The following is a 27299-nucleotide window of genomic DNA, read 5'->3' on the forward strand; positions in this document are numbered from 1 at the left end:
CGCTGGTGAAGCTACAGCAGTTAGCCCAGGCTAACGTAGCCGCGCTGCCGTTCACATCTCATTGCAGCTTCTTTATTGAGCTGATGAACGTTTGCAACCGTCAAGGTGCGCAGCCTCCCGTGCTGTGAACCTCAATCCCTTTAAACTCTAGCAGCTTTGTGAGGACACTTTAATGAGTGATGACATACAAGTACAAACTACTGAACTAGAAAGGGACTGCTGGATTCAGCCTGGTCCCTTCCCCTGGAAAAGGGTTCAAGGGGATTTTTTACATTTAGTTTTTTCAAATATAAAGAATAATAACAATGTTTACAGCCAGGTGTGGAAGAAAGTACAGGTCCAAGTTTAAGATAAAATACTATCTGCAAGGCAGAGTTCATCTGTAAAATTAGCTGACGCTGAAAAAAAGACGACACCAGACACGCCTTTTATGCTGGAGGAGAGATTTCACGCCGTCACAACGGCCACGGTTACAGGATGTTTTTTAATTCGGAATTAATTATTCCGAATTAAATAATTCTGAATTAAACTATTTTCCTTCGAGTTTCCATGGAAACAGTAATTCTGAATTGAGGTTTCCATGGAAACACGTTTGATGGTCTTTCTCCAATTCCTCTCCAGGTCTGGGGGTTGGGAAGGTTCTGATTGGATAGGGGGGGGACCGGAAGTTAAACTACCGGAAGAAAAACTAACTTACAACTACAACTTTGAAAAGCTCAACATTTTGATGTTTCCTGTTTCCATCTGTTCTTTTAATGATTTCTATTTATTAAATAAATGGTCTCTGCTCTTGACCAGCGTTTACTGCTGCTGCATCTTGAAACTTTGTTTGGAAAACCAGCCCAGTGTGGAATATAAGCGTCATGGAGACAGACGGGCGAGGGAACGAGCAGAAAGAAAGACCGGAATTAATTTAAAGAGGAATGAGTGTAAACATGATCTGGAATTATTCTATTCAGATTTAAAATCGGAATAAACCAGCCACTTACTTTGGAATTAATTTGAATTCAGAATGCCCATTTCCATTTGGAATTAGGTGTTTACGTGATAATTTTTACTCATTTTAAATAAGATTTTATTTTCATTCTGAATTAAAGAGGAATTAAACTTCCCATGTAAACGCAGCCAATGGAACCTACTGTACCTGAATCAGTGCATTTTAACAGTTTCCACAGCAGGCTCAGCGTCACACAGTTCATCAGAAACATTCCTGCCTGGCCGAGCGAGCCACACTCCGCTCAACTGCTCCAGGCCGCTCGCTTCTGGGCAGAAACCAAAGAGCAGGCATTCATAGTTTGTGTTTTTTTGCAAGCGTGTGGATTGGGTAGGTGTGTAAATAAGTGTGTTTCCTCAGGGGCGTTGGGGGATCTTGGGTGTGGACTCAGGGGAACACAGGGATGAACAGGGACAGCTGCACATGTGCTTTCATATTCATCTGTTGCCTGGCAAAAAGGAAAAGTCCCTCCACAAAACAGCTGGATGGAAATGGTTTCAGCCCTTCAGTGTACAAATAAAATCCAGCTTTAATGTAAATATAATCTTTTTTTGTGGATTACATTATGGACGTGTTTCTGTCCATCACCACTGATTCTGGTGTTTTGGTAGGAAAGAAGGTAAAAGTGGTGTTTTTCATTTCAACACCTTATAGAGCCGTGTCTATAATCACGTATTCTTGTGTCACGTGAGTGTTAGTGCCGTTTACCTTGGAATAGAGTGATATCCTTGACTATTCCTGGTCCAAACAAACCCTCCAAGATGCTCTCAAAGCCTGTGAAAGAGAGAGGAGATGGGGTTTTAATAGTAGTTGCCATGTTTACCTTCAAATCAGTAGATGACAATGCACACACGTAACAAAGCCTGAAGTAATGAGGGGGCTGGCTTTCAAAATGCAATATTTACACAGGGAAACCATTTGCAACCATTATTTTATCATTTTAATTAGAAAACAAGATTAGTAAGTGATTGTTCCTGAAGGGCATATCTCTGCTGATGCAGCTCTCTTCCGCTCCACGAAGACCAAGAGGAAAAAAACGTCCAAAAAACCAAATCATTTCACATGTGAGCTTGAACATGTGGCCAATTCACGGAGCTCGTTTACTTTGATTTATGCAAACTGACAACAGTTATTATATTTGGTGCGCCCACATTGAAAAGGACACTAGCGTCAGACAGAGGTGCGGAGGCTTTTCACACCAACACAAACAGAATCAGGCCGAAACATCTACAAAACATCAGGCTTAGTGGCCGCTCATTGTGCATTTACAGACGACACGCACAAAAGACCTGCACGCCCGCGCAAAAAAACCACACACAGACACACACCGGCGGACCCACACACTCGTCTTTCCTCAAAGCTCTTAAAGCAAATAAGCGCTTTACCTCCAATACAGCGAGCTAATGTCACTCACTTTTTTATTAACTCTAAATACTCTGGATCTGCTGTTGCCTGGCAACAACATACAGAGAAACATAAATACATATTGTAATTTTAAACCTGAGCCCCCCCCACCCCCACACCCTCCCCCTCTCTCTCCACCCCCACCCCTTCCTCCATTAAAGCAGACGGAGAGACACGGAGACAAAGACATGTGCATGTGTCTGTGTGAATGTGTGTGTGTGTGTGTGTGTGTGTGTGTGTGTGTGTGTGTGTGTGTGTGTGTGTGTGTGTTGTGTGCATTTTAAGCAGGGAGTGGAAAGGTTAAGAGGGCACACACACACAGACACACACACACACACACACACACACACGTACAGATAAGTGTGCACACACTTGCAGGAGTGCAGCCCCTTCCCCGTGCTGAAGGTGAATGCCTGAGGCCACTGCACGAATAAACAAGGTTGATAGACCAGAGGCTGCATAGAAATGTATTTCTCCGTTATAAAATCGTTACGATCGGCCCTCATGACAACAGCAGCACACTCTCAGCTCCCACAGCCAAACCCTAACGAGCCAACCAGAGCAAGGATATCACAGATCCGTGCACTGCAGTTTTATAGATCTCAGTCCAGTAACTAGTTGAGGGTGAAATCTGCTCCGGAGGAACGTGCTCTGTTTGGCTCCGTTTGAATAAGACAGTTGCATCATTTAGCTGTGATGACTGACTACAGGATGGGAGACAATTATACTCCCATTACAGCAATGATGATGGTAATGATGATGACGGTGAGACGAGCTTGACTGTACGTAAACCAAGAGATTGGAAGCTCGCAGTTTACTGTGAATCTGTGATGTTTCAAAGCGATGAGCGCGGTCCCGGCTGGAGAGGCTGGTGCAGGTGTGTGTGTGTGTGTGTGTGGGTGTGTGTGTGTGTGTGTGTGCGTATACAGGTGTGAGATTGAAAGACGGACAAAGAAGTCCCTCGTTTCAGTAGCTTTAGTGTTGTTTTGCTATTTTTATTGTGCGTTGGGCCGTTGCCAGAAACCAATTACTGTAAGTTGTGTTATTCATGAAATCCTGGCAAAGCCTGCCAAGTGGACATATATACACATATATCCTGCATCCAGCCTAACAACACACGGAGACACGGGCCCGAGCTCCACCGGGACGTGACTGCGAGCATTACCGCTAAAACTGCTTCAGGAGCCACTTTTGACACAAAAATAATCAGGGAAACCAGAAGAACAACTAGAGGAACTAGATACGGCGTGTTTCCCCGCGGAGCTGGCCAAGCCTGAAATGGTTCTTCTGGAGTTTTCACATCCTCCGTTCTGAGTCTCCTGGTGGTCAGCTGACAGTTCCCTCCCACCCTCCTCCAGCCTCCTCCTCTTAAATTTGCAGAGTGCTGCATATGAAGGGGGGGGTGCACAACAGCACACATAACAAGCTCCCTTAAACCTGCACATGCAAAATTCATGCAGTCTACAAAGACAGCTTTGATAACAAAAAAAACTGAAGCTTCAAAGAGTTTTCAAAAGCCTCCATTTTTTTTCCCTCCCTCTCCAGTCGCCATTACGCTCAGGAGTACAACTCTCCTTTCATGTTGGGGGGGATAATTAGGGTTGCAGCGCTGCAGAGTGGGGAATCGCCTCTGAAAGTCAAAGTTTGATGGGTCTGTGTTGAGCAGCCACTGGGATGGCCGGTGTTTACACACTAAACCAAAAAAAGAGAGAAGAGACACATACAGTCCACGACTCTCCTGCACGTCCAAAACTGCGATTGGACAGATCAGATCAGGGATGTGGTTGGTCAAATAAGATTAGGGGATACGATTGGACAAATGAGATTAGAGGATGTGATTGGCTCGATGAGATAACGGTGACAAAGTCTCAAGCCACAGGCAAAAAGCTGGGGAAATGTAGGTCAGGCAGCCAGCACACGCTGGGCCCCACGCATTTACACATGACATGGTAAAGAGGGCCCACACACACACACACACACACACACACACACACACACACACACACACACACACACACACACACACACACACACACACTGCTGCATCTGGGATTCTACTGTATGTGTAATGCACAGAAATGCATGTGAATATGGATCCACCCCCACACACCACTGGACCGTCCTCCATCTCTAAAGCCGTCACTTCCCCTCACCTCTCCCGGTCCAGCGGTGCGGGCCGCGCCAGCGGGACACCACACACTCACAAGTGCACACAAACCCACACAAATCAAAGCACGGGGGAATCACATGACATCAGGCTAATCCACGTGCGCCAAAAAAACAACCACTAACTTCAAATAATGTGAACGCACGGAGGGCACGAAGGCACACAGGCCTGATTAACTCTTTAACCTCAAATTAAGCACTTTTGTTCAATGAAATATGAAAACTAAAGTAAAAAGAGTTTGAACAACATGAGACCAGCATGCCAGCACAGACACGGGGGGGCAGCCGCGCAGGCTAATGACACTTTGGATTTTCTACAGACATGCACCAATTCCACCTCTCACGGACAGATCCCATTAAAGCGCTGACCCACTTATTCCGGTTATTTTCTGAGGGCGACAGTAAGTCACACACAGGAACACCATCCACCAACAACACATAAGAGGCTGCTAGCAGCGTTTCAGACTGAAGTGGACGGTGGTTGTGCAGCGCTGGCCGCGCTCAGCTGGGTGACGGAGCTGTGAAGTGTTGGGAGAAGCTTGCTGACCCAAATATTCCCGCTCTCGCTCCTCCTACAGATACTTCTGCCTGACAAGCAGCACAAATTGTGTTCTTTGGGTATTTTGTACGTTTACCGCAGATTCCGAGGCCTTCTACTCAGTGCAGGTATTTATTTTCCCACACTCATCAATTACTACTAAGACCGACAAATAAATAAATAAATACAAATTTCTTTTTCACCAAGAAAAAAAAGTATAATCGGTAGGAATATCAGCCATTTAAGGTCTGATTCTGATCAGTAAACGTGATGCATCCTGCAGAAAAACATTATCATTATCATCGTCAGCATCTTTTGTCTGGAACACAAACATGAATAATTTCGGTATGAATAAAGCCGTTCTTATGAAATATAGATTCAAATGAAACTCACAGCACTTTTTACAGTTTACAAGTTACAAGTTTCAAAATGAATACACAGTTCATGTAAAATATGAGATAATGTACTTTAACATGAAATAATGTAGTTTAACATGAAATAATTACAAATATTGAATTTTCCCTTTTTGTGGTGGGTGGGGGAGGGGGGTTGAATTGAATTACATTACACGAGAGATTAAAGACTTTTTAGTCCATTTCCTTCACTTATTCATTTAGAGGAAGAAAAAGAGGAGGGTTTTGATGTTTTTGGGCTGGATGGAAGAGACTGAGTGAATCCTTATTTGGCATTTTGCCTCTAAAAAGAATCAAACTGATTCAAATCCTATTATCAAATAAATAACAATGCATTCTCTCCACCCGGGACTGAGAGCAGGGTGGTCAGTTTTAGCCGTTACTGCAGCGGTGAGAGAACCAACATCCTGAAGGAAGCACTAATGCCCGGGAGATCCAAATTACAACTTCCGCTGAAAATGTTCAGAGTAACATCTGAGCAAAAACAGGAAGCTGAGATTTGAGAGCTGCCCATTTAGCCTTGGGTTGAAGCGATACGCTTCATATTCAGGGAAGCGTTCACTACGCATGACCGACCCTGCAGCCGGTTCACCGAAACACAACGGAGATTCAGATCAGGATTCTTCTCCAAAAAACTCATCATATGATGTTCTGGCCGAGGAGTTCACTCCCCGAGGAAGAGGCTGCGCTGCAGGGGAATCCGACAAGTTCCACTTTGAAACCTTTAAGTGGAAAAACCCTCGGAGGGCTGTTGCTACACTGCTTTGGTGTCCGTGGAGAGCAGCGCTGCTCAAACATTCAGTCAGCGTACGCTCGCCAAATCAAAGCAGGCAGACGGACATATTTGCAAGAATATCAAGAAGCAGCAACTCTCCCATTTCTAAAATATCTGACAGGAATTTAACAGCCGCCGAAGCAACACAATGAACCTGAGCAGGTCCCGTGAGGAGAGGCCGGCAGAGATGCCGAGCAGGAACCAACGCTTGGCTTTCCTAAGACCGTCGGACAAAAGCCCTGGGTGGTGCTGCATGAGCATTCATAATTTAGTATGACTAAAGCCTTCAGAGCTGTGCTCTTGCCTGTTCCTGATCAAATCAATAGCTAATTAACCTAACAGGGGATGAGGTTATGCACGGCCAGGTTTATGGTGTAGTTCTGCTGTCCAAGTCCAGCTGGATTTAAATGCCTGTATAGTTGATCCCATCAGCTGTAGATGTGGGCGATGGGAAGAGCTGCCCAGACGTGGGACGGGTGCACCAGGGATGGGCGGTACGGACTAAAACATGTATCACGATCATTTCTGGCATTTATCCTGATAACGATAAAAATGACGATAAAAAAATACCAATTCAACTCCATATTTGTAACTATAAATCTATCTCTCTCTCAGATCCGCCATGTTTGTTACACAAAAACCTCATCAACAATGTTTCTTTCTTTCTTTCTTTCTTTCTTTCTTTCTTTCTTTCTTTCTTTCTTTCTTTCTTTCTTTCTTTCTTTCTTTCTTTCTTTCTTTCTTTCTTTCTTTCTTTCTTTCTTTCTTTCTTTCTTTCTTTCAGGCTCATTTCCTCCCTTCCTTCCTTCCTTCCTTCCTTTTTCCCTTCCTTCCTTCCTTCTTTCCTCCTGCTCTCTCCTTCCTTTTTTCCTTTCCTTCCTCCTTTCCTTGTTTTCTCCCTTCCTTCTCCCCTTTCCTTCCTTCCTTCCTTCCTTCCTTCCTTCCTTCCTTCCTTCCTTCCTTCTTTTTCCCTTCCCTCCTTCTTTCCTCCTGCTCTCTCCTTCCTTCTTCCCTTCCTCTTTTCTCCCTTCCTTCCTTCTTTCCTTGTTTTCTCCCTTCCTTCCTTCCTTCCTTCCTTCCTTCCTTCCTTCCTTCCTTCCTTCCTTCCTTCCTTCCTTCCTTCCTTCCTTCCTTCCTTCCTTCCTTCCTTCCTTCCTTCCTTCCTTCCTTCCTTCACGTACATTGTGCGTGGATTTAACACAGAACTATAAATCAACTTTACACAAAAACGTCATCAACAGGAATTTATCATTTTTACCGTGAGATACAAATTCTTACTGTGGGGAATTTTTTTGACGGTTTATTGTGAACGGTAAAATATCACCCGTTCCTAGTTCTCACTGCAGATAACACCCGGTACTCCACCCGGTACTCGGGGAGCCGGGTCTGGACCTTCCCTGCAGTTTTACACATGAGGGGGGGACTGAAAATACTCCGGAGGGCTGAATGAAAGCTCCTTAAAGTGAAGATACGCTGCAGGAATGTCTTGTTAAGAGTGCTGAAAACGGCAGATCACACTATTTACCCTTTTGCTCTAATTGTGTTCATAGTCTCACATGTGACACGGATCGATGGCTGAATGAAACGCAGGACCAGCTGACCAGCAGGAAAACAATATGAAGCAGCAATAGTCACCACGATCACTCGCCGGGAACTCTCCGCAGGATTACCTGCTTTACTCCCGTGTAGGGGAACTGCCTGATTAACTCTGTAATAATCTCTGCAATAAGCTCCCTAAATGTGCAGGTATTTGAGCTCTTACTTGCAGACCCTCAGGAACAAACCTCGGGGCTTTTATTGTGGAGAATTGGGTTTTATTTATGAAACAAGGGTACAACGGTCAGAGGGTCCTGAGCTCGTCAGGGTTTTCTGGTGGGGAGTTTGGGACAAACTAACGTTTTCAATTGATTTCAATTACTAGTGTTTTGCAAAGGATGCTATTAAAGTTAGATATGTTGTTGGTTTAGCGAACATTTCGTTGGTACTCGTTGATTGACTTCACCATGCAGTTCCTTCTGCATCGGGCGGCACCGCCGCCTGGAAATCAACTCCAAACACACTAACTATTTATGTCAAAGAAGAAAAGCATGAGGATGGCCGGCCCAGCTAGACGACGCTGAGTTATATAAGCGTAGTAAACTAGCACTCTGCTCATCTCAGCCAAAAACCATGTAGCCATTTTCCCTCTTTAGTCACTTATAGGCTTGTGCTTTTAATCCTTTACTATAAAGTTAAAAATACTACATTTTGCAAACTGGATATAAATAATATTTTGATTATTTACACATTGATACCATCCGTTTTCATATCCGACATTATTCTAACACTTACGTCACTGTTGCCAAATTTATTATATTTATGTTTTTTTAAAGATTTTTTTTTTTTTTTTTCCCCCAAAAGGCAACTAGCAAAACACAGTTTTAAAGCGGCAGTAATCAGCATCGCATTGCAGAGCATCGTCTGCTCTGACCAGTCAGAAGCAGAAGGAGCTGCGTTTGCTCTCAGAGAGAAGGAAAATAATTTCACTGATCACTTTACATGTAAATATAACCCAAAATCACAGCAGAACTGTTGCATTTCACATTTACCAAATTAGACATTTAACCTTAATATTAAATGTGAATATCATGAGCTCAAAAACATGTATGAAAAACAACTAAAACAAAGGTTTTGAAAAAAAGTACTCTGACCAAAGTCATTACTGAAACATCTTTCAGAAACTGCACAAGCTGGTGGATGAAGAGCTGGAAAACAGGACAAGCTGAGCTGAATTAGCGTGATCAGCGCCGCCGCAGACCCATCCTGATCTTCATGTACTAACGCAGCTCCGACCAGCTACAGCAATTACTCCTGAGTAAAAACAATGCTCTTCTGTGCAGCATTATTCTCTGCAAGCATCTGTGCTTTCAGCACAATTATAACCACCACACAACGCAGCAAAACATATTTTTCCACCCTGAGACGCAGCGAGGCGATGACGCGGGGACATCACATGACGGGTCATCTACCAGGAACAGTCCAACACAAACTCCGTGGCAGGATAATCTTTTCTTTCCACAAATGTTCCGTATCACCGGGGTCCGGATTCATCTCCCAGAGACTAATACAGTACGGCTAATGTGGGGATAAAGAGAGCATGATCTGAGAAGATCCCTCAGCATCGTCACTGTTACTGGGTCAGCCGTGGAGACTCAGCACCCGGGGGTGCAGGAGCCGTCACACTGTGACCCCCCGTGTGCAAACACGCACATGATTCTTTTGTGCCTTCGCTTGTCCTCACTGCAAAAACTCAAAATCTTACCAGCAATATTTGTCTTATTTCTAGTTAAAATGTCTCATTTTTAGTCGAAAAAAATGTCATTACACTTAAAACAAGACTCATCACTGGAAAAAACAACAATTTTCACCTGTTTCAAGTAGATTTTCACAAAATAAGTAGAAAAATCTGCCAGTGGGAAAATATTTTTTTGCCTGTAATGAGAAGATAAATCTTGTCCCACTGGCAGATTTTTCTACTTATTACAAGTGAAAATTAGCTTGAAACAGGTGAAAATTGTAAAATAACAAGTTATTTTTCTGGTAATGACTCTTGTTTTAAGTCTAATGAGATTTTTTGACTAAAAATGAGACATTTTAACTAGAAATAAGACAAATATTCCTGGTAAGATTGTGAGTTTTTGCAGTGCTTACAGACATGGCCTGAAAGCCCTCACTCGTCACTCAGAAGTCAGATGTGATGGAAACCAAAGAGGATTTCATGTTTGGGGACCGGTGAGTGTGTAAACCTTCAGGTCTCAACTTCCTCCACAGTTTAAACTTCTATTATCGTGCCACAGTGAAGGGCTTTGCAAAACAAAGAGAGCAGAAAACTCACACTGTCAAATCTAAAGCTTTACTCGTGAAGACGCCGCTGAAGAATAACAGTCATCGTGATCATGAGTAAAACCTCAGATGCCCAACAAATGCATTAGCATCGTATGAGGAAAACTGGTCACACGCTTAGCAGTTCACGGTGGACTCAACTGTCCAAACTGCTGTGTGGGGTTTCCAGCAAACGCGCTTGTGAAGCAGCACTCGTTTCCTGGTTGCTGATGTGAGACAAGCGGCGTCTGTTTTCCTCCAGCAGCAGCCACCAGAGATCTCTGCAGGGGATCTTAAACGCCTTTGGTGTTTTGTTAAAGTTAGCAAACACTCCTTCAAATGAAACTAAAAGGGCTATTTTAATGTGAACACAAGTCCTTTGTTCACTCTTTTGAAGACGTATTAACTTTAATGTTGTAACTGAGGGACACGGCAGAGACTCTGAACGGCAGCTCCCGCTGCTGATGTCTTTCCTCATCGGCATTGTGTTGACTCACATCTGACAAATGTTCTGCTCTTAATGATCCATCAATGAATCAAATCAAACAATCGCCACTAAAATGTATAATTTATAGCACTTCACATGTGTCATGTCACGTTATTCATCTAACGTGACGTGATAAGAACCAGAACCCAGCGTTCAGTTATTCTGCTCCTCACCGCTGGAACAAACTTCCTGTAGACCTGAGGTCTGCTGCAACTGTACATCCTTTAAATCAGGATAAAAACATTACTGTTTACTCAAGCGTACTCCTAAATTAAATACTTACCTGCTGGACTCTTATTCATAATTGTATTCAATCTTATTTGTTATTTACTGTCTAATTATGTCTTGCTGCTTTTAATGTCATTGTAAAGCACTTTGAATGACCTTGTGTTGAATTGTGCTATACAAATAAACTTGCCTTGCCTAATGTTGCAAAATAAAACGGCTGAAAATGCAGAAAAAAACACAATTGTAATGACTGAAGAGGTCCTCCTTTGTCCTGTATGCAGCGCTGTAAAGATCAAATTACCATAAATACAGCAGAGTGACAACTTCCGTTATGAAGCTGACGCTCTTAAAAGCTTCCGAAACGCTAAAACCCACGCCGGCTGCCGGGCTGTGTTTGGATGCTGCAGGAGATCAGACTGACCGGCAAGCAAGAGGCTATCGACACGGGGGGAAATAGTCCAAACACTCGTGGGTTGGGACAACTAATGGCTAGTAAAGACTTTCAGATTTGGAAATATATTGAAGGCAGACGGGGCGTTGGGGTGCAGGACTGTGCACGGTAGCACCGTGTGCAGCAGATATTCCCCTGCACGTCTGGTAACTACCGTGTTAATCTGGAGCCGCGTTACAGGACATCGGTGTCTTTTATCATGATCCATTTGACTTTCTTTTCCCTTTAATAGAATTCATGGTAACGTCCCGGAGGACCTGCTGTTCGCCTTGACGGGATGATGCCTCACTGACTGCTGCGACAAAATTGCCTTTGACCTTGCCTCAGTGCTTCAGTGGAGGTTGAGCAGGAGGAGATGCTTCACTGAAGCGCTGCATGCACATGGTGTAGGAATTTCCCCTCACCGAAGTAAAAGTGGGGAAGAAAAGTCACTGTCAAAACCGCACTTTATCCCGTTTGATCATCCTTGATGTCAACAGCCTTCCGCAGGAATTTTGTAACATGAACTAAATCCTCATGGGGTTGCAAAAATGTTAATGTAGGATTTGTGGTAGTAGGAATAAGCTGACTTGTAGTTTGTTCATTTAGTGAAGACTCTAATCCCCAAAACACTCCTTGTGTGCATGTTCAATCACTACTTATACAAAGAAACATACTGTATGTTGTCAATCCTTTTTAGTTTGCATGTGCTTATTTTTGACGTGCAAGCGGGGGATGGTTTTAAAGATTTCTCTGCACTGCATGCAAATGTACTTCTAAGAAATTTTGATCTTTTCCAGCATTAATTTACTGCATTTTAGACCATAAGCCCATCATTTGTGGAGAGCAGTAGGAAGAGTCGTTAAGGTTTTTCTCTCTGGACGACGATGAGTCAAAGGCATGCAGAACAGACGAGAGAGAAGCGATTCAGAAACATCTCTGCAGAGGAAACATCAACTAAACCCTTGTTTTATTCTCTCTGGAGGAAAACAAACTTCAGTGAAACACCAGAATCCTTTGTGTGTGTTTTTATGCCTAAACAAAATACAGTTAAAAGAGCGTGTTTAATAAGAGGCATGGCCACCTCTGGCACAGTAAGAGCAGAGAAGCGTGCACGTATGAGCATGTGTGTACGTGTGTGTGTGTGTGTGTGTGTGTGTGTGTGTGTGTGTGTGTGTGTGTGTGTGTGTGTGTGTGTGTGTGTGTGTGTCCAGTAGAAAAAATGAATAAAGCAAATACGTGCATGATTGGCCAAAGGCGTGTTGAAACAGATACTCAAACAAGCAAAAGAATTAAAATGAGACGCACAACCTAAACCTGGTGTGTGGATTCAATCTGACGCTTCTCGGCAAAGCAAATCCCTAATCTCATCTCATCTCTGTTTCTCTGAAGTAACCGGTGACGAGCTCAAAGGAGGCTGATGTGTGGTGGCAGCTCTCTCCGTGCCTAACACACTCGTTATTTAAACACAACACATATCTCACCGGAGCTGTCAAGGTTTTACTTTGTCTTATGAACAAACCCATCATTTGGGGAGTGAATGGAGAAGAGAAAATGAGGTCGAGGTCTCCGATTGGTGGACAAGCCACTCCCCTAACATCACACAGCCAATCCCTGAGCGTTTGCAGCAAATCACCCTCCTCTGTTAATGTACAGACACATGCACACAATGTGGACACGCAAGGCTGACTTTGGAAATGCAAAGCGTTGGTCAAGGCGAATGTGAGCCTCCCTATAACGCACCGGGGTGGGGTTGGTGGTGGGGTTGGGGTTGGGGGTGGGGTTGGGGTTGGGGTTGGGTGGTGGGTGGGTGTGGAGAGGCTGCTCTACATATCTGCTGCCTCTCCTCTCATTTCTGCAGCCAACCAAACGTCTCAGTGGGAGGAAAGGGGAAAAAAGAATTGTTCCAATTAGCCGTCTAACTATCTAATTATTTCATTATGTGGTGGAGAGCAGGAAGGACGATGACAATGTGTTTCCTTTCATCCTCTGCTTCCCTCCTGGTGACGACACCTGGAGCTCTAATGTTCCACCTGTCTGTTCGGTCCATGTGGATTCATGTCACGCCGTGCCAGAGTAAAGCTACAGTAGTCTCTTCCCTTTTTTCTTCATTTGAATCTCCAGTACAAACACACGACAGCCTTCCCAGTTCTGCCCCTGGTTCTGCTCCGCCTCTCACGCCCCCCCAGACTGGGACAAAGGAGAACAGGAGGAGCACAGGCGCACGCTAAAAAGACTAATTGGAAACAATTAAGGTAGGAATGAAGGGTTTGGCGTAGCTCGGTCCAGGAATGGTTGGGGGGCTGGATAGCGCTGACTAGCTCAGTACTGAGCAATGGGAGCGGCTCTGTGGGCATGCTTTCATTTTTAGCCAATTAGCTCGGCGACTAAAGTGGAAAACAGTAGGGGAGGGATACAGAGAGAGACCTGAGGACGGGCGGGGGGGGGGCTACGACCTGCACCAGTCGTGGACTCGGAAGGGCTGAAACAGCCCAGTTACCAGAAGAAAACATCAGGCATCCCCCCAAACTGCTGGCCAGTAGGGATGGGTGATATTTTACCGTTCACGATTTACCGTCAAAACAATTCCCCACGGTAAGAATTTGTATCTCACGGTAAAAACGATAAATTCCCATTGATGACGTTTTTGTGTAAAACTGATTTATGGTTCTGAGTTAAATCCACGCACAACGTACGTGAAGGAAGGAAGGAAGGAAGGAAGGAAGGAAGGAAGGAAGGAAGGAAGGAAGGAAGGAAGGAAGGAAGGAAGGAAGGAAGGAAGGAAGGAAGGAAGGAAGGGAGGGAGGGAGGAAGGAAGGAAGGAAGGAAGGAAGGAAGGAAGGAAGGAAGGAAGGAAGGAAGGAAGGAAGGAAGGAAGGAAGGAAGGAAGGAAGGAAGGAAGGGAGGAAGGAAGGAAGGAAATGAGCCAGAAAGAAAGAAAGAAAGAAAGAAAGAAAGAAAGAAAGAAAGAAAGAAAGAAAGAAAGAAAGAAAGAAAGAAAGAAAGAAAGAAAGAAAGAAAGAAAGAAAGAAAGAAAGAAAGAAAGAAAAATTCCTGTTGATGATGTTTTTGTATTGGTATTTTTTTTATCGTTATCAGGATAAATGGCAGAAATGATGGTGATAAATGTTTTAGTCCATACCGCCCATCCCTACTGGCTAGTCGTTAAAAGGAGGCACTTTACACTCTTTTTTTTCTCCAAAGGTTGACAGAATTTCCTAAAGTGTCAATTAAATGTATATAACATGAAAGAAATGGACAGAAGCAGGACAAACCCATCAGTTATTAACAGTCTTATTAGAGGGCAGAGACTGCATGTCTGTGGAAGTCCACGCCTTTTTCTACTTGTTTTGAGCGTGGCGTTGCAGCTCTGCTCCACCCAGGAGGATAATCCTGGAAATCTGAGCTTCTCACTCAATCACACATTTGGTTTAAACAAAGCCCAATGCCAAAACAAAGTGACATTATCTCAAATTGTTTTGAGTTGATAATCACTTCAGACTTTGTCATCAATTAACTAATCAAATCAATTTTGAGTCTCTGAACTCCTTAATGAAATTTTACAGCTGATATGAAATAAACCAAATAAAAGACATGCGTCACCAGGTGCCGGAGATGTTCCTCTACTGTTCCAATCTAAAGCCAACAGTGATTTCAAAAAACCTCAAGATACCAGAGACGGATTTATTGATCGGCCAGTTATTGAATAGCTGATTTTAGGCTGATCAGATTTGAGCCATGATTGGCTGATCAGGCACTGATGAATAATGTTTTACCGATTGGTGACACAGTCCTCAGGAACACCAGCTTGTGCCGCCTGTAGCAACACGCAGTGGAGGAACAACGTCCGGGACGAGAGGACGATGCTCAACACTGCACACCTATACCACTATAACTAACTGTAGGTCCTTTTCTGCCGGGATTCGTACAAATAACTCGATTCAGTAACCTGCAGGGGTTTTTTTCTTCAGAATTTTCAATAAAAAGTGAGGTAGGATTTTGATAAATTATAAATCTTTTTGGCTGATTATACTTGTAAAAGGAAAAACCTGAACCAGATCTTATAATGAACAGGTAATTGAAACTTGCCACGGAAATTGAGATCAGTGCATCTCTACAAAATAGGTCAAAGGAAACATGTAATAATAATCTCTGCAATAAAGAGATGTGCACTCGCCCTCAAAAATGTCTGAACCTGTCAGATCAGTTCCTGGACCTGTATGAGGTGAAAGACGCCTGATTCTACAGCGAGTCTGAGTTGAAAGAAAGCCGAGCCTTCGCTGCTTGATTCACTGACTGCTTGCTTTCAGATGCTTTGTTTGTTCTATCCATGGCCTGATGTTCCCGTTAAAAAGAAAGCTTAACTTCTGATTATGAATGCCTTGCAAGATCTTTGCTAACCACACTTTCACGCTTTAACTCGTCTACAATGAATCCAGCTGATTTAAGCCGTGTGACTGGAGGCCCTGGCGTCTTTGCAGTGTGGTCGGTGCACTTTAACATGAGCAAAAGAAAAGAAATAAAAAATTAAATTATTAAATATTTATAATTCAATGGGACTGATTTGACAAAACAGGAAGTGTAACGGGTCAATGCCTTGTTTTGTTTACTGTGGCTTCTTGTAAATCTTCTGCACAAGAACAAAACACTGACACATGAACTGTGTCAACACAAAGCCAATGATTAAATAGTGATGCACATCTCTGCTTCATTCAGCTGGATACTTCTTTCTGCCCTCTTGAAAGAAAAGTAATTACATTTTTATTAATTTTTGAAGTCTTTTTGGACCTTTGAACCGATTCTGCTGATGTTAAAAACATGCAATCTTCCCTCAGTCTCTATGAAAAGGCCAAGAGTTTCTAATTTCTATGGCCAACACGTGTTCCTCCTCACACTAATGTAAGCGTCTTTCAGTGTACTATAAGGTCACTGTAATGATTTTACTCTTTGGTGACTGATTGATAAGCTAATAAAAACTGTCCTATGTTTATGTATTTCTGTCATCTTGGATCAAACACCAAGCATTGTGAGATTTCGCTACGGAACAGACACAATGGTGAACAAGGTTGGCTCACTGCTGCAGGCAGTCCATTCCATTCCGATATTGATTTGGGTTACTGTTATTAAAACTGTTTTTTGAGCTGTTGCATGAATTATATGACCGTAGTTCTGCAACATATTAATACTAGTATTATATTGAGATTCAACAGCAAGTATTGCAGCTAATGATGCTGTAAGGACCAATCAGCTCCCAGAATGCTGATAGAACTGCTTTCAGAAACATCGTGGGTCAGAATTACCAAACAGATCCAGGGAGGAAACAGAGACGGATGTAATAAGTTTTATTTTTTCCCAAATTGCGTTTTTTATTTTTTCCATTTTTGGTCTATTTTAGTTTTTAATTTTTGAGAATTTGGTTTTTAGCATTTTACCTTGTAACCCCAAGACAGTATATACAGTAAAGTAATGAAATATAGGCAATTTATTCAATTATAACTGAAAACCTTAATGTTTTCATACCTTTAAACATATTTAAAGGCAAAAACATGGCACCAGTTACAAAACATTCCTTTTTTTTGGGCATAAACAAAAAAATATCAAAAGTTGTTATGATGAAAAGAAATAGATCTTTAGACATATGAATCGATTTTTAGGAATTAATATGAGAATCGATTTTTTTCAACACAGGCCTAATTTTCATAGATGAAAAAGGTCTTTGTTCTTGGCTTTAGATTTTTTTCAGACATGTTTGGCTGTTCTTGCAAGACCATTTCTCTGTGGACACTAAAGGTTGTGTGTGAGTCCCAATAAACTGTTTCAGGGATCCCGGGCCCGGCCACTGCGGATTTGAGTTCGTGATGACGGCTGAGGCAGAGTTCTGTGTTTTTGCTTTGTTTAACACCTGAATGGCTGGATTGCCTCCGCTTAATCAAATCCTCCCTGAGCGTGTTGGGAATAATGTTTCTTGGTGATTTTGTCTCAGGCCAGCCAGCCAGAGGGACCTGTTTCAGGGTAGTGAGCTGTGGAGCTGGAACTGTTGCCTCCCTGATCTCTGTCAGTGATGCTGCTGCTGCTGAAGGCGTGCACTTGGGCTTCCCTCCCCTCATATACTCCTCAGTCATGCTGATCTATTTGGTTCTGATTCAGTGTATCAGTCCCTGGAATATCTCCTTCCTGGGCTTGTGGATGATGCTGATATCACACCTTTGGAACTTAAGGGTCATCACTGTGGGGGTGCTGGTAGTAGGGGGTGTCTCAATATTCATTTTAATGGCTGGTGCCAATATGGTGTTACAGTCATGCATGTACTCATGGAAAAGTTTGCAACCAAGCAGTACAGAAGAGGCCTCTTTCTCCATCTGTATAACATTTATTGAGTGAATTTGACTTATAGGCAACTGGTTTTCCATCTTGAACCATGACACCACCAAGGGTCAGAATATGCAAGCACAGGGCTTGTGTATATTTCATCTGCTGGAATGTTCCCACACATAGTCACTATCCTCTTTCAGCAGCTGTCACAGAGGCACCTAGATCTCAAACAGATGTGGACCAACCCAAGCCAGGTACACAAACATCCCAAAGGTTGATTTCCAACTCCACCTTGTTCAGTGGTAGCTACATCTCCTGGACTGCTTTTACTTTGTGTGGATCTGGTTTTAAACCATCATGTGATGGTGTGTGTGTCCAATGCAACTGATCTCAGGCCCTCAGATGTGGAACTTGGCAGGGTTTAGCCTCACGCCTCTCTCCCTTGAAGGTTTCAGCATGGCGCTGATGTTAAAAGTTGGTGCGTTGTGCAAAGCCGTTGCACGTGTTTCTATTCCCAGGAACAGCCGGGTAATGTGGCCTTCAGGAACCTTTACGGGGCCAAAATACGGGCTGAATGTAATTTCCTGCTTTTAGATACCCAGTCAGCAGAGACCATTGAGACCACCCACCAGGTAGCCCCCCTAGGCCCAATGACAGTCTACTCCTACTACGGGGACGTTTTTGGACATATTACACCAATATAGAAGTCAATAGTCAAGTCAACAAGTAGCATCCGTTGTTAATGTTTCTTCTTCTTTTCATTCCTCTTCTTTCATTCGCATAACCGCGACTTGGTGGTCGGCCGCCCTATTTTCTTCAGTCAAAGGTTCTTGTGTGGCGCTACGGTGTGATGGAAACACGCCGAGGAGACGGTCGGCCCTGTTAGAGGTTCCTGTCCGGCAGATTTACCCTGAACTGTGCTAGTGGAAACGTGCCTATTGTGACTTCATGTTTGGCTTTTTCTAACACAAGAACAATGCCTACCACATCATCAAATCATATGTTTGATCCACACGCCGTTGGAACTTGTCTTGGGCTGAGATGATGCCACGCAGCAATCTGAGGAAGTGATACCCCCTAAATACAGTGTTGAATGCTGTTAGCAGAGATGACTCATGACTCAGTGCTACGGACGACTAACCTGACCTCGTGTCTACGTAGGAGAAATATTTTGCGATGTCAAGCTTTGTGGCGTAATCTCCCTTTTCCTGCTCTCCCCAGCTCCCCCCTTATGATCCAGGTCCTGGTCCAGGTTTCTACCCCCTTATGATCCAGGTCCTGGTCCAGGTTTCTTCCATCTTAAAGGGGAGTTTTTACCTGCCGCTGTTTATGTAATAACTGCTCGGGGGTCAAGTTATGGGTCTCTTAAAATCACTTAAAGATAACTTGTGTTGTAATAGATGCTATATAAGTGTGGGCAGGAGATGATGAGGCCTCTGTTTTGCCATATGAAGGGGTTGTGGGTCTAAACACACACTGAGCTTTTTGGATGTTGGCTGCCTTAAGCGTTGGAAGCCGTCCATAGTGTGCGAGTGACTGGATACCCCAGAAAAGCACCTGTAAGGTGCCAACCACAATGAGGTTTGTCTGTGCACCACTGTGTACATTCCACATCATAGGGATATTGCATCCCTTCTCTCCAATCCATAAAAGGGTGATAGCTACACTTATCTCATTCCCCCTTGGAAGGGGGCCGTTGGCCGTCAACTGTGTGTGCTGCGGGAAGTTCATGTCTCAGGTAGGTTGGCAGAACCCCCACCCTTGGGGGAGGAAAACCATGCAACAATGCAAAAGCCACCTATAGCACCACGTAATGATTTCACCTTTGGTGACAAAGTGATAGGTAGATAAAGCACTACAAAGTTTCCTGCTTCATGATAGCACATCAAACATGGTTTTTCTTGGGCTGCTTGGCTAGGAGAGACAGCACACTGGTGACCAATGGTGACATTTGGCGGCAAAAATATTACATATTACTTTCTCGCTCATGAACTTCTTTTTAAATCTTTTTTTTTTCAGCAGAAAAACAAATCATTCTCAGCAGAAATAAAAAAGAATCCCAATTGTAAGGACCAGGGGGAAGAACGATGGAAAGGAAAGTGATTTTGTTAAACAGGTACGTACAGAAACCTTCCCGGATAAAAAACACATTTTTGATGTAATATGGATTACTTTTGGCAAAACTTTCTTTAAAAAGCATTAGTTATATGATTATTAGTGTGTATATTGTATTTGCTGGCTAAATTAAAATATACAAGCCTTAAAAAAAAGATTCCTATTCTTTGGCAGAAAATGTTATACTAGCGACCAAAAGCCACGCCTCAAATGTTTCTGTTCTTTTTCTATCTTTCGGGCCTCACAACAATGTCCGTTCAAAGCAGAGCTTGCTCCAGTCTCCCACTCACCCGCCCCGTCTGCCCCCACAAAGTCCCCACTCCCTCCTAAAAACAGCAGCATCAACCAGAACATCCTGAATTGGTGAACCTGAATGAACTGGAGCTTCTACTCCGAGTGCCAAATCACCAAAACATCCGATTATCCACAGAAAGAGATAAGCAACACGGCCATTTATTCCGGTTTCAGCCACACATCCTGTCAGACCCGGAGCCCAGATCGTTCACCGAGGGCTGGAGCCTCAAGCATCCGTTCAGTTTAATGACTGAAAATCACTTTTTGCTTGTACAATTTGCTTCAGTCAATGAACATTAATATGAAGGAGATACCCATTTATTTTCTAATTACTAACCTCAGTCCAGTGACAGTTGTCCTGCCAGCTACATCTGTTTGGTTTAAAACCTGTAAATGTTCCCCCCATGAACATTCATTTGGACTCAGTTCTTAAGAAAGACGAATCATGAACATGCAGGACCTTGTCATACGCTGTCACCGTCTCTAAAGTCTTACGGCATGTGGACACCTCCTGGTGACGACACGTACACCACTGAACCTTCATACTGGTGATGTGGACGGCAACAGATACGCTGAATTTAAAAATGTCCCCCAGTTTGATTTAATCTCAAGTCCAGAGGTCACAATTCCAAACAAATCTTGATTCAAAAATGATTCAAAACATCTCTATGTTCATTATTGTGTTCAACCGTCTTGAAAGCAGATTCAAGCACGTGTAGGATTTAAAGTTTGGGTTTTTTTAAACGAGAAAAAAGGTTGCAAAGGTTAACTGACTAAAGCTGAAATACTGTCAGAAATGAAATGAGTGAGCTCCGGTGGTCCAGTCTGAGTAGAACAAATCCTACACCTTTATTACTCATTAAACCAAGACAAACGTGTAACATTTCCCTCAGCGCTGCTGCAGCATCTTCACTTTCAGTTTGAACATGTTGCATGTTAAAGCGAGCCGATGTTCCAAAGTCCCTCTTCCCCCGGAACACCGGCTGCATTTCCTGCTCACTTTCTTGCCGCAGCATATTGATTAGCATCTCTGAGAGCTGAGTCAAAGATCATTTAGACGGCAACCGTCTCAGAAACCTACAATGTCCAGCGAGTTATCTTTAGCTGCAGCTAACTCTCATCTCTGCACTTCCACAGCATCACAACGCGTCGTGGCTACAGAAGCCCAGAGGGAAACACGGCAAGTCATCCTTCACAGAATAAAAAGGACATTTTAATGGTTCTGATCATATAAATGGAGAATCTCTCCTGTTGTGTCTCTTCAACCCCCGAACTTCTCTCTGTAATTACAGCACATGCTTTATCGTTTCAGGAAGAAGTACCGTGCAGCAGACCCATGCTGTGCTGAAAAAGGAAGAAAGTAAAACATATTTTGTAGTCTGGGTGAAGAGACCCTTTACAAATCATTTACTGAAATGTCTTGTGATCTTAGAATTGCACCTTCACTCTCTGTAAACATCAATTTCCTTGACGGATCTCTACAAAGGCTGTGGATCTCTGAAGGTTCCAGCGCCGCGGCAGACGAGACGATCGCATCGGGAGGTTAGGGAGCTGCGAGTCCCAGTCAATCACAATATCTGAGGGAGAAACGCTCGTCGTGGTGTGTCAAAGTTTCAGCGCGGTGGGAAAGTGCTATTTGAGAGGCACGCAAGTCAACAATCAGCGATTTAATGTCCTTGTTAGCATCAACGAGGTGTGACACCGGTCGTTGTCTGCTTCGTTATCTCCCGACACGGAGCCTCTGACTCCAATCTACCGCTGGTAATTACTTCAATGTTCTGTGCAAAGAGGTTGAGGATTTGATGATCTAAATTAGCATTTTTCTTTTCCCCCAAGAAACTGGCAGAGTGTTTCTTTCACACACACTGCAAGGTAGCGAGCGGGAAGCGCTCGGCGTCGGCTGAACGGCAAACAACAGGTGACGACAGCTCGTGTTGGCCGAGCTGCCGCCGGTGATGAGCGGCTCCGTCACCTGCCGCATCCGGCCCTGCAACTTGTCCTCCGTCAGCGGCTCGGCGTCGGCGTTAATGAGACCTCATGAACCAACCGGGTCTAGCTGGGAACAGACGTCACAACAGAACAACAGCGTGAGGTCGCAGGTCGTCCTGCAGCTCCGGCTCACACGTTTCATCCTCTCACTTGAAACTGGAGAACAATCTGACACAGATTGGAGGATTTTTTTTATATTATGTATCATATATTTCAAAAACTACAGCTATTCAGGATATTATTGAACAGGAAACAACAGCGAATCCTCTGAATTTGGAAGCTAGACCAGAAAAAAAGAGCTCTAAATCACTTCCTATAAAAACAAAGGTTTTTACTTCCTGTTGGAGAATCAGGTGTGGCAGATATTTAGATGTTTTAGATGTTAGATTTAGATATTTAGATGTTTTAGATGTTAGATTTAGATATTTAGATGTCTAAACGGGTTCAGAAGATCCGTCGCTAGTATTCCCGCAAGTAAAATCACTTAGGGCCCGATTTACTAAGATCCTAAATAAAGAGTACTAAATTGCGTGTGCACTGAAAAAGTTTGCGCGTGCTGTTGTTGTGTGTTTTGCGGGTGATCAACTAAGATTGCGTGCGCAATTGATAACAGGTGCAAACCGCAGTATTTAAATGAGGTGTTGCGCGTACGGTTTGCGGCGCAAACTTTGCGCCATGGAGAGTGGATGGAAAGCAGGATAGTCGCAAGCGCAAAATGAAATTTGACGAGTTGGAGTTAGAGATATTAGTGAAAGAGGCAAATTGCTGTGCTGTATTCAGCACCCCTGCCGTGAAAAGCACCCCCTCGTATATTCAATGATAAGTAGACCAAGAAAAAAAACAACACACTGACACTTCAATATATTTATATATACACACTCACACAAACACATACTTAGGAGTTTATATTATATATATTGACAAATATTATGGAAGACAACACAGTAAGCAGGCTATTAATGAATGACATCAATAACCATTTACCCGATTTTTTTTTTTTTTTTACGCGAATCCATGAGCGCATTTAAACATGAATCATTAACACAAAACTGGACGCTAAACAGAACATGGACAACAGAACATGAACAGAACACGGAATGAGAATATCGTTTTTGTCAGACGAGGGGGTGCTTTTCACGGCAGGGGTGCTGAATACGGCACAACACCGGGGTATGACAACTGCAGAACAAGTATAGGCGCACAATGAGAAACACTTTTTTCTCCATGAAAACACGTGATTTATTTATTATCACAAATAAAAAAATGAATGTGCCTCCTGTGGCAACCTTTTGCTGAATAATACTCGATTTAACATTCAAATAAAATATTTCTCCTTTTGCATGTGGAGATTAGCACCTTCCTTTCGAACGTATTAAATACAGACGCAATCACAATCCACGCAAAAACTTTCAGGCTTGGTAAATCTCATTGCGCGTGGTAAATGGACCAATTTGCATCTTCCCCTCTCAGTATTTTGCGATTTCTGGCGGGTACGCCCCATATTGATTATTCATCAGGGCAAAAGTACTAAATGAATTGCGTGTGCTATTTTGCTCATTTGAGAGACGCAGTCCTCTTTGCACGCTGTTAGTAGATCAGCTGGCACTTTGGTTTGCGGGTGTCAAGTTTGCACACGTTTTTACGCAAGCAAACCTTTAGTAAATCAGGCCCTAAATGTTTTATCCCAACAACTAATCCCCTGGACAGAATCGGTAAATATCCCACCGTTTAGGATATTTCTCTGATCTCAACAGATCCAGAAATGCTGTTCTCGTGTTATATAGGAAGAATCTTTACAGGTTTGGCTCTTTCTGTGTTTTCAGGGACGTCAAGTTTGCCATGAAATTTGCCGAGCACACTGTGTTCAACTTATTCTCTCATCCGGCTCCGTTTTCTTTTCCCAGAATTCCTATCACCAATGTTCTGGTCACAAGTTGGCTACTTAAAAAAAAAATGATGCTTGAAATCATCATTTTGAATGTTGATGTTATTTTCCGATAATTAATTAAAGATGTGGAACTGCAAAAAGGAAATTCATTTTCACCACATAACAAAGTCCCAGGATGTTTTTCTCACACATTTTTTTCTTTCAACTACACCAAAATGTTGTTTCCCGCGACGTTGCCAGCAAACAAAGTGCTTCTGTGAGGCGGTTCCGACCGCGTTACGCTGATCTTTACTGATGTTTTAATCAGATTTCATCATCGTCATACGGCCACACAAAACAAAGCTGCGCACGGAAGACTTTGGAGCAATGAAATATTTCAGTGTGAGGAAGAAAATGCACTGGATGCTGACCGGGGATCCGGTTCCACCTCTGACCTCGCCTACTGTTTAAGGGCAGAGCAGAGAAAGAAACAGTAACTCTGACAATCATCAGATTGTGACAGGTTTGGACGGTTAAGCTGAAGATCGCTTTCAGAGGTCACAGAGCAGCGAGTGAAACCCGGCTTCACAAACACACACACGCCTAATGAGAGCCTGAATCACGGCTGAATCACGGCTGAATCACGGCTGAATCACGGCTGAATCACGGCTGAATCACGGCTGAATCACGGCTGAATCACAGCTGAATCACGGCTGGATCACGGCTGAATCACGGCTGAATCACGGCTGAATCACGGCTGGATCACGGCTGAATCACGGCTGGATCACGGCTGAATCACGGCTGAATCACGGCTGGATCACGCCTGAATCACGGCTGGATCACGGCTGAATCACGGCTGAATCACGGCTGAATCACGGCTGAATCACGGCTGACTCACGGCTGAATCACGGCTGGATCACGGCTGGATCACGGCTGAATCACGGCTGGATCACGGCTGAATCACGGCTGAATCACGGCTGAATCACGGCTGAATCACGGCTGAATCACGGCTGAATCACGGCTGAATCACGGCTGAATCACGGCTGAATCACGGCTGAATCACGGCTGAATCACGGCTGAATCACAGCTGAATCACGGCTGGATCCCGGCTGAATCACGGCTGAATCACGGCTGGATCACGCCTGAATCACGGCTGAATCACGGCTGAATCACGGCTGAATCACGGCTGAATCACGGCTGACTCACGGCTGGATCACGGCTGGATCACGGCTGAATCACGGCTGACTCACGGCTGAATCACGGCTGAATCACGGCTGGATCACGGCTGGATCACGGCTGAATCACGGCTGGATCACGCCTGAATCACGGCTGGATCACGGCTGGATCACGGCTGAATCACGGCTGACTCACGGCTGAATCACGGCTGGATCACGGCTGAATCACGGCTGGATCACGCCTGAATCACGGCTGAATCACGGCTGAATCACGGCTGAATCACGGCTGAATCACGGCTGAATCACGGCTGACTCACGGCTGGATCACGGCTGGATCACGGCTGAATCACGGCTGGATCACGCCTGAATCACGGCTGAATCACGGCTGAATCACGGCTGAATCACGGCTGAATCACGGCTGAATCACGGCTGACTCACGGCTGGATCACGGCTGGATCACGGCTGAATCACGGCTGACTCACGGCTGAATCACGGCTGAATCACGGCTGGATCACGGCTGGATCACGGCTGAATCACGGCTGGATCACGGCTGAATCACGGCTGAATCACGGCTGAATCACGGCTGAATCACGGCTGAATCACGGCTGAATCACGGCTGGATCACGGCTGAATCACGGCTGAATCACGGCTGAATCACGGCTGAATCACGGCTGAATCACGGCTGAATCACGGCTGAATCACGGCTGGATCACGGCTGAATCACGGCTGAATCACGGCTGGATCACGGCTGGATCACGGCTGAATCACGGCTGAATCACGGCTGAATCACGGCTGAATCACGGCTGAATCACGGCTGAATCACGGCTGGATCACGGCTGAATCACGGCTGAATCACGGCTGGATCACGGCTGGATCACGGCTGAATCACGGCTGAATCACGGCTGGATCACGGCTGGATCACGGCTGAATCACGGCTGAATCACGGCTGGATCACGGCTGAATCACGGCTGGATCACGGCTGAATCCCGGTTGGATGGCGGCGCGTGCCGCTGAGCGGGAGGCCGCTGCTCGCTCACGGGGGCAGACGCACTCCCAGGATGAAACAGCATGTTTGGATTTTGTGCATGGAGCAGCATCCTCTCTAAACTGTGCCCAGAGAGCAGAGGGAGACGAGGAGCATCACGCCCAGCCGACTAGGCCTGTGTTGAAAAAATCGATTTCCCAATTCTAAATCGATTCTCATATTAATTCCTAAAAATCGATTCATATGTCTAAAGATCGATTTTTTTTTTATTTTATATATACATATATATATATATATATATATATATATATATATATATATATATATATATATATATATATATATATATATATTTTTTTTTTTTTTTTTTTTTAATTTTATTTATTTATGTTTTTTTTTTTTCATCATTACATTACCACTTTTGGTTATTTTTTTGTTTATCCCCAAAAAAGGAATGTTTTGTTGGACACGAGAATAACTGGTGCCATGTTTTTGACTTTAAATAGGTTTAAAAGTATGAAAACATTAAAGTGTTAGGTTATAATTGCATAAATTGTCTATATTTCATTACTTTATATACTGTCTTGGGGTTACATTTGCAAAAAATGCTAAAAACCAAATGCCAAAAAATTGAAAACCAAAATAGACCGAAAATGGAACAAATAAAAACGGAATGTGGGAAAAAATAAAAGCGATTTCATCCGTCTCTGTTTCCTCCCTGGATCTGTTTGGTAATTCTGACCCACGATGTTTCTGAAAGCAGTTCTATCAGCATTCTGGGAGCTGATTGGTCCTTACAGCATCATTAGCTGCAATACTTGCTGGTTAATCTCAATATAACACTAGTAGTAATATTTTGCATAACGACAGTCATATCATTCATGCAACAGCTCAAAAAACAGTTTTAATAACACTAACTCAAATCAATATCGGAATCGAATCGAATCAAATCTTGATAATCGATTCTGAATCTTAAGAATCGGAATCGAATCGATTCTTGACATTTGAATGGATCCCCAGCCCTACAGCCGACGGCAGCTCCACACCAGGGAGCAACATCTCATTTTTATCAGGCAGGACCTCGGTCACCTACAGTAACACACCGGAGAAAGAAAAGGCTCTTTAGCTCCGCCGCCCTCCTGCACACGCCGCCCCTCCCCCTCCCCCTCCCCTCCCCTCCCCTCCCCTCCCCGACGGGAGGGCGGGGTGGCTTTCTTTTTCTTTTTTTGTTAAAGCCTTTAATGCCAGTGATTAAAGCCAGCGGCG

The 27299-nt window shown here is 43.9% G+C and overlaps 1 protein-coding gene across 1 annotated transcript in view; it reads right to left on the reverse strand.

The window, feature by feature from the left end:
- The window catches only part of lcor (ligand dependent nuclear receptor corepressor), a 109788-nt gene that overhangs the window by 50322 nt on the left and 32167 nt on the right, over positions 1 to 27299 (reverse strand). The window contains exon 2 of the mRNA XM_061727685.1: positions 1703 to 1768. Coding sequence (XP_061583669.1) covers positions 1703 to 1768 — 66 coding nt within the window. The remainder of the gene's footprint in view (positions 1 to 1702; positions 1769 to 27299) is intronic.

This window comes from Cololabis saira, chromosome 1 (assembly GCF_033807715.1).
Source record: "Cololabis saira isolate AMF1-May2022 chromosome 1, fColSai1.1, whole genome shotgun sequence".
NCBI lineage: Eukaryota > Metazoa > Chordata > Actinopteri > Beloniformes > Belonidae > Cololabis > Cololabis saira.